This window comes from Penaeus chinensis, chromosome 3, assembly GCF_019202785.1.
Source record: "Penaeus chinensis breed Huanghai No. 1 chromosome 3, ASM1920278v2, whole genome shotgun sequence".
NCBI classification, from domain to species: Eukaryota; Metazoa; Arthropoda; class Malacostraca; order Decapoda; family Penaeidae; genus Penaeus; species Penaeus chinensis.
In genome coordinates this window covers 1,564,741-1,577,649 of record NC_061821.1, presented here as the reverse complement: position 1 = coordinate 1,577,649, position 12,909 = coordinate 1,564,741, and the positions used below count along the sequence as shown (strand labels likewise).

The following is a 12,909-nucleotide window of genomic DNA, read 5'->3' as shown; positions in this document are numbered from 1 at the left end:
CCCCCCTCCCCCCTCCCCCCTCCCCCCTCCCCCCCCATCTCTTTTTCTGTCTCTCTCTCTCTCAACTTGCAGATTTGTATACATGTGTATGTTTTAATTGTTTGTTTGTTTGTCCAAGGATTATAAACTCATTGGAAATTATGGATGAAAATAGAACTAAAAGCTTAACATAATTTTTACATAGTTTTGTTAGTGCAGCTAATTTGCGATTTCTCAAAAGTGGTTATAGTGATCCTGAAATGTCTCTTGATTTCAGTACCCAGTAAATGGCTATATAATGAGATTTCATAATTCTAATCATTTTTAAGATACAGGGTAAATGTTTTTTTTTTTTTTTTTTTTTTTTTTTTTTTTTTTTTTTTTTTTTTTTTAGAAAATGGCATTACAATTTAGAACTATAATTGTGCATTTTGCTATATATATCTATCATTTATGTATCAGCAGACTGTAATCAGATGAAATCAAATTTGGTTTTAATTAGCTGGTCAGTTAAACATTTTTGAATACGAGATGAGGAATTCATGAAACCGATATTTGATATAGTATTTATAAGTTTATCACAACTTTTATACATTTAATTCTTGGTAATAAGCAAGAGGAAAAGAAGTTTGATAACCTTGTTACCTTGTTACCTTGTGTGCAGTTCCTGGTGACTCCATAATTAGCAAACTATATTTTTGGGGGGCTTAGTTCTAGATTAATCAAGATCATCGATAGATTAACTAAGATCAGTTGGATATATCAAATACTCAAGGCAGTAGTTGCATTGTGAAAGTGCATTATTTTTTATTTTGCAGATTTATTCTGATGAGGATGCGTTGGTTGTGAGTGAAGAGGTAGAGAACGGAGTAGGCGGGCTTAGTGATGGTCATCTGCCAGACTGGGCAGGGATGGTGGAAGAGGTCCAGTACAACATCGTCACACTGCGAGAAAAGACGAAGCGTGTAGCAGCACTTCAGAGTAATTTAGTACGTCGACCATCACTGGATGACAACGCTGAAGAGGAACGCCAACTAACTGCACACAACAATGAGATCAGAAGGGTCAGTTACTCTGATTATGTGATGATTTTTATAATTTCTTATAATCTATTTCTTGGTTCGCAATTAAGTATCTAGTGGTCTTTATATGGTATTGGCATATAATCTGCTTAATATTCCATAAGTATTTCAGATTTGAGCCCAAACAAGAAGATATAGGTTTACTTAAAGTGTCTTTCACATTGTGAAGATTATCATGCAATTTTAATTTCTCTGCCATTATGGAATTGCTATTGTATTTGCATTATAGAAAATTTGAGCAAATGATCCTCCAGTTGCCTTAGTGTCCTTGTGGTATCTCAATAGATGTCGGCAGTAGACAGGAAATATGACAGTAGATAGTATGGAAATAGATTTTGTAGCAGAATTTTAGTTGAGGTAGTCCTCTGTTCTAATAATTATTCTCATCTTTTTTAATTTTTTTTTCTTCAGTGGAGATAGTTATGGCTCTGTCTTAAAATAATTCAAGGTAATAGTAAAATCTTTGATATAGAGATATTTATATTTCATACCAGCTGTTACTTTAGGGGGGGGGGGGGGGTGAAGGGTTACTTTTTCTTTTCATTTATGGCTGTTGACTTATCAGAAAGTATGATACTATTATCATTCCAGTCTGTAGTGATTGCATTCCATTAGTCAGCTTTTACACTGTTAGAAGTAAATCATACCTAGTGAAAGGAGGGCTTATAGATGCAGTGAGTAGATAACAGGACGATAGTAATTTCTCAACAAGATATACGTATATTTCTAAGTCAAACAGAAGGTTATTTACACATAAACTCGATCTTCATTAAATAACGTATCTAGACTTCATGTGAGGAGACAAAAATATTGCTAGAATTACTGAGCATTGAGCTTTGCATGATTAGCTGTGGAATTCAGTGTTGATGTTACACACAAAATGCTTCCTAGTCCTTGATTTGCTGATGGGTGATTTATGATAATAGCATGGAGCAGTTCAGCATTTGCCATAACATTGTTGAAAAGGGGTTTCTTCATTGTCTCCCAATTCTTTTCAGATTCCAGCATACTTTTTGTGCACTGTGATTATGAGCTGAAATTATTCTTATAAAATGTGTTATGAACATTGTATAAAAAGAGCTACAGACTAGTAAATTTAGAGTGACTTCAAGAATTGGCAATAATAGAAAAAGCATACAATATGGAAAAAAACAAAAAAAAGAGGATTTTTGTTCATATATGACTGTCTTGATAATTGTAAATGCTCCAGGTTAAGCTTTGAGCACCAGAATTGTTAGGGGGACTGTAATTAATTGAAGGGTAGTTAATTTTTCATGTAAAGCTTTCAAAAATGCAAGACAGAGAAGTGTTTTTGCAATTGTTTTCATCATTTGATATAAATTTGATGTGTTGGGCAGTTTTATAGCTTGTTAAAACTGGGATCTTGTGCTTTGAATTAATTGCAGTATTATGCTTGATTTGCATAGAGAAGCCAGCAAAAAATAGTAATACCATTATTTGTATATTTGTACTGGTAGTGATAATTTTGTGAAAGTAAAGATTTTTCTTTTTATTCATCAAATCATATATTGTTTTTAACTTTTGGGATCTTAAAGTTAATTCAAAGTCTTATATAATGTCTGCAGACCCTTGAGAGATGCCAGATGTTGATGATCCAGATAAAACATGCAGCTGCCAGAGGTCGAGAAGAAACCTTAAACAAGAATGTTGTTCGGGCACTTGGGTTTGCACTTCAGGAAGTAAAGAATGAGTTCATGACAACCTGCTCAGCCTTTACGAGTTGTAAGATATGCTGTGTTAATTATCATTATGTTGAAATTAGCTGTATATTGATAGGGTATGTAATATTTAAACAAGACCTTTACATATGCACATAATCATGCATGTACAAGTACACATGTAAACCTTTTTATCTGACTTTCTGCAGCCATGAACAACATAAAAAAGACAAGTTCCTTTGTACATGAGGGAGGAGGTGATTATGACAATGATTATGGAACTTTTGAAGATGGATCCAATTCTAAACACCAGTAAGTAAATATGTGCTTGTGTTTCCACTGGATTAAGTTTTGATTCGTAGATTCTGGATTTATGTTTTAGGAGGTAAACAGAGGTATGGATAAGGCTTAACCCAATGCTGCTGAGGAAAATGAATAAAAATTGGGAAAATGCTGTGCTCATTTTCTATATTTTTTGTGAAATGTCTCTGCACATAGATGGCTTTGCTAGTGCTTAGCCACAAAGGAGTCAATTAGTAGACTTTGTGACCTTACCTGATTTGAATTGGCGAGAAAAATATATTTTTTACTAGTGCTTTGAATATTGATGGTGTTATTTTTAATATAAACATTATAATTACTATAATGTTATAAACATTAGTAACAGCAAAATAAGAAAATGTAAAATATTTTCGTAATTCAAAGAAAAGGGTAAACGGACGAGACAGGCAGTACTTGTAACTGGCTCATTGGTGACTTGGTACAAGTGTAGCCATCTATGTGTAAAAATAATCAAACAAGTAACTCACAGTGGGCATAGTACATACATACACATCATGCCCATCGGCACTGGTTAAAGGAGCTGACTTACAGATACATATAATGTGATGTAACAGTTCTATATGCTCCATTTTATTAAATCATTTACTTTGGACTTGGAAATAATCAGGTTTATTGACACTAATATTTGTTTGAATAGCATGCTTTTGATGGAGGAAGCAATATCTATAACTAAAATTTTGCAAAAACTTTTGGTGTCTGAAGATTACTTTTATTTACCTTTAGTTCTCGATGGATAGTGTGATTGCAAAATAATGTATTTTTGTGCATTAAACACAGCCATAGATTTATTAGTTTGTTTAGATCATATGCTAATTACTTTAGTTTGGGAAATGTGAAATATAAGTTAAGACTTCTGTATTCAGATGAGTGAGATCTGTTGTGTAAGGAATGAATCAGTAACAAATAAATACAATGTAATTTATGGAGGCTAACCATCCAGTAAAGTCAAGACAGCTAGCAAGAAAATCTTTATGTATACTATGATTATCATATTATTATGACTGTGTTCTTCAGGGCATGGACACAAGAGCAACTCATGTTTCTGGCTGACAACACTCATACAGTTCAGGATCGGGATCGGACAGTTCAGCATATATTACAGTCTACAGTCCAACTGAATCAACTCTTCCGGGACGTTGCACAGTTAGTTTCCGACCAGGTAACTATGATATTTTTTTTTTAACTACATTTTGTACTTCCAGTTACTCTAAGAATATATCCTCCAAGTAATAGGAGTGTCTTATCTCGTCATATTTCACATATCTGTTGTATTGTGTAAAACTTCCACATATTACTTTGCTCATCATTAAACCAGGGAATTGTTTCTCACTGTTAATATTTCTGGCTTAGATATAGAGAGAATACCATGTCACAGAATATGAGAGCATGTGGGGAGTGGCTGACAGGCAATGTATGTTGTGGGATTGATTATCTCATTATATTAATACTTTTTTCTTGAAAGTGATTTATTCTCTCTCTATACAGGGAACAATTTTGGATAGAATAGACTTTAATGTAGAGCATGCTGCTCTCAAAGTCGAAGATGGTGCCAAGCAGCTAAAGAAAGCAGAAAATTATCAGCGTAAGAACCGCAACATGAAGTGCATTTTAGGGCTTTCAGGCACAATCATTGTTCTGATTATTATTTTGGTACTTGTCAAAACTTAACAGTGATAATGTATTGTATAACTTATATCTGTCAAATAAATTATTGATACTAGAAATAATGTAGGATATTCTATTTTTCCAGTACAGTATTGTGTTCTACTAAAGGTGATACAATTTATAGAGCTATGAAGGTATTTTGCATTATGCAGATAATGGTGTCTAATTATTTCAGGAAGTTACCTTACAAGGATTAAGAGAGGTTAGGCTTTATATCTGAAATGTACCTTATGGAAGAAATTTGATGCAAGGAAGAGCATTTTTTGGTTTAAGAGTATATGAATACCAAAAACTTATTAAGTAACTTAATATTCCGTTAATCTTACAAGGGGCCAGTATAAGGGCTATATGAGAATCTTTTTGGTTGGCATTTAGTTGGACAGGCATGTAAACACACATCTTGGTGAAATGTACATGGTATATGGTTAATGTTGTGACCTGTAGTACTGCTTAATTTTTTAAACAGCACAATTAATATTGTCTTTAGGCAGGATGATGTCTTTTCCAATGTACTGATTTTTAAAATTATTCTATGGTGCATGAAATTCACCATATAGCCAAATACCTTTTGGTGTTGGACATTTTGCTAAACACTCTTTTTTTTCTTTTTTCTTCTGTGACTTTATGGAAATTTGAAGGTTACAGAGATTATCTTACCAAAAGTTTACAGAATATTATGTTTGAACAATATGTGATCACAGTACTTTGTTGCATATTGCTTGGGTATCAATATATCAGACATAAGTGGGTTGGTATGATTCAGGTACGATCAGTTTTAGGATGAATCTTCGGATTCATTATATTAATAATTAGATACATTTTAATTCATTACTGGTTTTCATTCTTTGTAAAAATAAGTCATTATTAAAGTCTTTAGCAAAGAAGTAATTTTTTTTTTGGCCAAACATGTACCAGCATGTTTACATATTTTTTATCTATTTAAGACAGGCACAAGTCATAACATAACCCATTGCCGCCAGAAACCTGTAGTTTTGTTTTGTGAATTTTATTTACACCTAAATGACTCTCTACAGATGCCCAACGCCAAGGAGTTAATTAGTAGGTTAAAGTGACCTGCCCTAGTTTCCCTTTTCCTTGAGGGTTTTGGAAAAATGCTCTTGTCTAATATTATAAATATCAGTACTGTTACTACTGTTATTAACTTATAATTATAATGATGTTATTAACAATACTAATATCAATATAAAATGTAAAATATTTTGAAAATCAAGGAAAATGGTCATCAGGTGAGACAGGTAAAATAGTAATTGACTCCTTGGTGTCTAAGCACTTGTGGAGCCGTATATGTGGAAATACAATCAATTTACTAAAATTACACTGAATATGGCACTTAAGTATGTATCATAACTGGCAGCAGTGGATTGTGCTTATGCTTATTTGTGAATACTATCAGAATTTAGTCTGTGTCATTGGATGGAAGTGTAACATGTCCTTGAGAGTGTAAAAGCTGTATAAATATCTTGCTATTGCAGTGGCCTGGGAAACAATATCATATGAATAGCCAAATATTCAAGATTTCAATTTATAGAAACACTTGCAGTACAGTATAAACTTTCGATACTATGGAAGGGAAATGTGAATTATGTTATTACATTAAGTGGATGTTGGATTTGGCCATACATTTTCTGAAAATGTTGTCCATGCTTATAATATACTGTGTTAATGGAAGCATTGTCTTGCAGCATTTTAGCTTTAATGCGCTAAGTCAGTCAATTTTACAACACTATTATTGTGGTAATTGCAGGCCACATGTGTTGATATAATTATTAAAATAGGTTCTTTCTTGCTTCTCTGTCACACAAGTATATATTAAATGACTGTGGTAACTTGCTGAATCACTCGAGTAATATGCAGTACTCTTATGAGTTTGGATCATTAACAATATGCTAAAAAATGTACTATATTGATGATATATTTATATATACATGTTCACACAAAGCTTTATTCAATCTTGTTCTGTAAATGTAATGTTCTTAAAATATATTGACTGAAGCTAGTTAAAATGATGTAGCTATAGCTCTTTGTGGTGTGTATGTGAATTTGTACTGAAAGAAACAATACTGTATCCTATGTATTGCAAATTGTTAAATCTGTCAATTTCAGATGCTTTATAAGTGAAAGATAATAAAATCTTTATTTAACAACTGATTTCCTATGCTGCCAAAAAGTTACATTCTGTTCACAAATAACTTATTTCTCTTTGATGCTCTCGTCCTACCACTTGTTAGAAAACCCTGGGGTCATGATAGTAGTCAACAAAGATAGTTTACATACATTTGTGGAATATTTATTTATTAATTGAAGTGGACAGAAGGGATGAAGAAGAGAAGGAAAAGTAAAGCCCATGCAAAAGTAGTTGAGGTGAGTGCTGAAGTCCAAGGTAAGAGTGATTCCCTTCCATGGGCCTCAGTCTCCGCCTCCTCAGCCCCCCACGGCAACGACGAGCAAGGGATTATGGGATTTGTGGAATAGTAAAAAGAAATGTAACTAATGAGGCATATCATAATTGTTTTTTATCAGTGGATAATGGTTTGAAGAAATGTATTAAACATCAAAGGTCATGTAAGCATTAAAGACAGACAAGTATTATGGCAAAAAGGGTGGAAATGAGTTAATGATCAGGATAAGATCATTTAGATGTCAAAGGTAGTAAAATGCTGAAGGATAGAATGGTAATGAAAAGGGTATAGAGGGGGAGCAAATGGAATACTGTGGGGATCTGTTATAGGGGATCAGGTTAAAGGTATAGGGAAATCAGATCAAATGGAGAGTATGTGTCTGAGGAAGGGAGAGTAACACTGTATGAGGAAAACTGCAAGAGTTATTATGAAACAATTAAAGGGTAATACGGTAAGAAACAACAGTTGTAAAAGTAGGAGAAGAATCCAAAGGAACATTTAATTTGTCTGGTGTGATAGGTCGAGTGAGAAGGAGGAGGGGTAGGCACTGGGGAAGTGGTAGACACTGGAATATCTGGATTTAGACTGGAAAACAAATTTGACTGGGAGAGGGATGAGTAGAGGAAGGTTGGTTCAGGGCAGAGGGAAGATATACTGGGGGAGATGCTGACATTTCTTGAGACCATGGGAGCGGAGCAGAACAAAGTACAGTTTTGGAATAGGTAGAAAGAGAAAAATCTTGTTGGTGTGCTTGTCTGGCCTCATGTAGAGTGAGGCCTAATTTGAATCTGAGAACTCCTACCACAGATTCAAGCTTGTAGGCAGGACAGCTCCTATAGAATACAATTGGCTCATGTGGATGACTGAGCAAAGCAATTTGAATAGTCATGACCAGGTTGGGCACATAGAGGGCAGCAGGCTGTGGAGCAACAGTGTTTGGCCGGGAGGCCAAAACGTTAAAATTTCTGACATTGACAAGGGAGGGGTCGATAGGTTTGGACATGGTAGGACACACCACTAATACAAACTTCACAGGCGAGGTCACATTTATGGAAGCTAATCTCGGCAATATTGGTGTAGGACTTAGGTTGGCCTCTAGTGTAGGCCACTAGTGTAACACTGGACTGCCACTGCATCATAGTGGATAAGGCATGCGAGCAAGTCGTTTTCACAGTCTGACCAGTCCTTGTTGTAGACAGGACAGTTTGTCAGAGAGGTAGAAACAGTTCCAGTACAAGTATTAAGGGAGGAGTGAGGTTGGGCAGAAATATGTTTACCATTCAGGTCAGTCAGGGTAGATAGTGCACGAGCATGGGACTCGGAAATAACTGTGACAATGTGTGAATGATTGGACCAACTGTGACAGGAATCTTTGCCTACCTGTTTTTGGAGATATTGTTGGAAGAGAAGGGTATAGTCAGAGTATGGGGCTGTAGAATCAATTCCATTTGGTTGGGCCAAAAATGGTACTCAAAAGGTTTGCAGAGGTGGAAGCAATAGAAGGCTAAGGGCGGGAGAAGATGGGTGGTATGGAGAGAGGCAGTACTGTTAGGAGGAGGACAATTAGGATGAAGAGTTGTAATAAGGGTGGTGGGGGTAGACAATGAAGAAGACTGTGCAGTGTTCTGGGTGGATGATTCGGAATGGATCAAGCTGTCAGCAAACATTGAGGAGAGGGTATCAATATCAGTGGTCGGAGCCATGGTCAAAGGAGAGGTAGGAGTTGGGAAACCAATGAAATCAAATTTAGATAGACTAGTTAACGAAGGGGAATTTGGCTGGGGGAGAGAGGTAGTAGAGATAGGTTGGTTCAGAGCAGAGGGAAGAGATGCTGAGACTTCTTGAGAAGATGGGAGGGGAACAGTGTAGTACAGTTTTCAAATGGTTATAGAAAGAGAGAAAAAAAAAAAAAACTGTCGTCGTGCTTCTTGTCTGGCCTCGTGTAAAGTGAGGCCTGGTTTTAATCTGCTACCTCAGATTCGAGTTTGTAGGCAAGATAGCTCCTATAAAATACAATTGGCTCATGTGGATGACTAAGTAGAGCAATTTGAATGGTCATGACTAGGAGGGCAGCAGGCTGTGGAGCAACAGTGTTTGGCCGGGAGGCCAAAACGTTAAAATTTCTGACATTGACAGGGAAGGGGTTGATATGTTCGGACGGGGTAGGACACACTACCAATACAAACTGCAAGAACATGCAAAATTAGTTCAGGTGATGGCCAAAGACCAAGTTAGGGGTGATCCCCTACACTGAGCCCCAGTCTCTGTATCCGAAACCCCCCACATCAACAAGGGATTATATATATATATATATATATATATATGTATATATATATATATATATAATTTTTTTTTTTTTTTTCTAATTAAAAGATAAGTACACACTGAGACATGTTTGGTATCTAGAGAGGCTTACTCTGTTTTTAAGCCCAATTATCTATAGTGTCAGCCAACACTTGTATTATTGTTCATGTGGTTTCCAGTCAGAGTTTAATAAGAGTGATAGGAAGTGCACAACACATTCACATGAATGTGTTGGGCAAGAAATTGGGTTTTAAGTTTAGAGCAATAAACTTATTTACCCTTTTCATATTATATTAAGGGTGATATGTGATAGTTTTCTTGATAGTTTTCCCATCCCTATTAGAACTTGAGTAACATGTAATGATAATGCAACTAATCTAAGAATCTAAGACTTACTAGTATTACTATGCATTAGCAGTAATAATTGCAGTATGCCAAGGTTTTTGCAGGTACAACAAATACTTAATACAATATTTCTATGTATTATGGTTTCCTGTTTTTTTTTCAAAAACAGGTCTTTGGCCAATTAAGGAAACTGTGTTTACAGAGGACTAACTGATTGGGTATAGACACTGAAGTTGGTGGCTGGCATTTAACCAGCCTATTATAAATGGATCTATCATCTCACTTGGCATGTACTGTTTGTACTTTACATATAGGAATCCATTATGAAATACCCATGCACACAGTGAATTACTAAAACACAAAAAATGGCAGAGAAAACAACATAGACATTATTACTTATTAGAAAGCGAGACAACAGTTTTGAAATCTTCCTGCAATATGAAGATAGATAAATGACAAGATTCACTGATGTGCATGATTGGGAATAAAGTACAACAGACTAGAATTCAGCCTGTCATACCAGCACATACTTTAACTGCTATATACAACAATTACTGTATGGATTCCAAAATATTAAAATTCTTCAATTGGAGGCTGCAGGGAAAAGTTTACTAATACTTGCCATAAAACACCTGAAATGACTAATGGTCCAAGCCTCTTAATACAGATTTAGGGCTTGAATTTCAAAAACAGATGAGATTATTTAGTATACCACATCCATGACTGGTCTTTGGATTTCCGATGTGTGCAGTTCTTTTATGGCTCCAATGCTGTTAATTGGCTCAAAACCCAGTACTCTGATTATTTCTTGATGCTTTAGGTAAATGATTGTATGAAGTCAAGATTGTTTTCTGAGAATACTTTATTATTATTATAAACTAAAAAAAATAACAAACTATCTTGAAAATTGATTGTACAATTTTCAATATCAATTATCTATTAAACAAAAAACATACAGAGAAATAAAACTTATCTCTGATAAAACAACTGAAAAAAATGACTGGCTTTTTTTGTAACATGTAATTCTGAAGGAAACAAATTCCCATCTTTCTAGATGAATGGAAAATATTGATTCATAACTCTGTAAAAATATTTACAGAACTAATGTTTAAAAAGGACTGATAATTATATTACACTGTTTTTTTATGTTGAAAAAAGAAAGGGCTAATCATGAGAACACTACTGCAATATTGCAATTCAAATTTATTATTACAACTTCTGAGTAATATACTTAAATTAAGGAGTTAAAATTAAATAATCCCATGGAATACTGCATAACAAGTGATTCAAAAGAATTCCATGGAAGAATGAGTGATATCTGCTTCAAAAAGCCTTTGCCAGCTAAAATAACTGTCCAGACTTGGAGAACACTGGGATTAGATATTGCAAGAAGAAGAAGAAGAAGAAGAAGAAGAAGAAGAAGTTGATGCCAAAGTTTTAAATGATAACCCTACAGCATTCTGAGACTACAGGACAGGTAAAGTTTCTGAAGAATACTGTAAGTGTACAGATTTTTACCATCTGTAATCTTTAAAATTTATTTAGTGCTATATGACCTTGATGTCTAGCACATTTATTTGTTTTAACCATTAAATCATTTAAAACTTGTTAATAATATTTTGCCATTGAATGTGCCTACAAAGTGTTTGTGAACACAAATATGTGTACAGATTGAAGCATGTGCATTTACGTTATTGAAGAATATATTGGATGTTGTGCAAAGTTTATAGGACTAGCCAATCTAGCAGAAAGTAATAAATCATACTAAGTATGTTTTTGGTGAATCTATAAATCTGCTTTAGCACAAAGCCTACCCAGCAAAAGGAAGCTGTAATCAGGGTCACTAATTCATACAATAATGCCCATTGAAGTTTTTGGACAATTCCTAAATAACAAAGCAGATTCAGTCATTCCACTGTATCAACTGGATAATAAATGCATGCAACATGATTAACAAACAGGTCTCACTTGGTCAATCAAGTGATTAAGTCATCCATGTCTTCATCTGACTGACTATCTTCTGAACTACTGTCACTCATGCCGGCTGGGTATCCTCCATAGCTGTTCTCACAAATCTGCAAGTCTGTCCATGATTCTACAAGACACAAAATAATTAGTTATGTGTATATATTATATATACATTTTGCAAAATTTGTAATATATTTCACTAATAATTCACAATTATGATTTTGTGATAAATTTGAAATTAACAAATGACAAAAAAACTTGAAATATAGTAAGAACACTAAACATTTAAGGAAAAAATAAACACACTTGAGCTTACTTTTGAGAGCAGAAACTGATGACTTTTCCTCATCTAAGCTTGAGCCATGGTAGGCCATCTTCAACCATGGACGTTTCACCTTCTCAGCAAAAAGGTGGAGCCATGTACCTATAAAAACAATCATCATCAGCAATGTATAAAATCACAGGTTTCGTCATCTATCTCCTTGAATCATGTAATAATTTATTAATCATTCTGAATTTAGGTTATGACGAAAACAAGAGGAACAAAACATTTTGGATCGACAGAAAGAAGAAAAACTTTTGAAAGCAAAAGAACATAATATAAAGGACTTACATTTTGATTTCTTAGTCAGGTAAATATGAACAGACATGCCTTTTAATTTGAGAGAGCATGAATCTGTTTCAATTTCATTTGCCAAAGTCTCCTCAATAACATAGAATTTATCTCTGACAACAGTCCTGCATGAGAAAAAGAGAGACAGGCAGAGTAAAATTACAGAAAAAAAAAAGGCACACATTGAATATTATTCACATGCAAAGTTCTTAATTTTGCTATTAACATAACTTTTCCCCTAAGCACTATTAGTTCTAGGAGCAATGACAGTGTAGGACACCCTTATATATGATAAAAGAAGTTCAAAATGAAAAAAACAATGCAGTCAAGTTACTTCTCAAAGACCATTCCACACGTAGACTTAATGAACCTGCACTATTTTTACCATGGGAAACAAGGTAATTAATTTAGATGATGAACCCAACTAGAAACAGAACAAATGCAAAAATAAAGCTTACATAAAGGTCAAATGATTCCTTGCAAACCGACACTTGTAGTGTTCAACTCCAAGC

The 12,909-nt window shown here is 34.5% G+C and overlaps 2 protein-coding genes across 2 annotated transcripts in view; one reads left to right on the top strand and one right to left on the bottom strand.

Annotated features, from left to right (window-relative positions):
- Positions 1-797: 797 nt before the first annotated feature.
- On the top strand, positions 798-6,909 carry LOC125043536 (syntaxin-16-like; the record flags this gene model as incomplete). The annotated part of the gene is given in 5 exon segments (XM_047639703.1): positions 798-1,043; positions 2,648-2,804; positions 2,950-3,052; positions 4,097-4,241; positions 4,568-6,909. Coding segments are annotated over 5 exon segments (834 nt in total), but the record flags the coding sequence as incomplete, so codon positions are not given.
- A 2,736-nt stretch (positions 6,910-9,645) lies between these two features.
- Positions 9,646-12,909, bottom strand: part of LOC125044936 — an 18,484-nt gene continuing 15,220 nt past the window's right edge. Inside the window, exons 16-19 of the mRNA XM_047641900.1 lie at positions 12,856-12,909; positions 12,398-12,522; positions 12,101-12,208; positions 9,646-11,911 (exon numbers count right to left, since the gene is read on the bottom strand). The exon at positions 12,856-12,909 is cut by the window's right edge and continues 473 nt beyond it. Of these exons, the coding sequence (XP_047497856.1) occupies positions 11,793-11,911; positions 12,101-12,208; positions 12,398-12,522; positions 12,856-12,909 (406 nt within the window). The 3' untranslated portion in view covers positions 9,646-11,792. The remainder of the gene's footprint in view (positions 11,912-12,100; positions 12,209-12,397; positions 12,523-12,855) is intronic.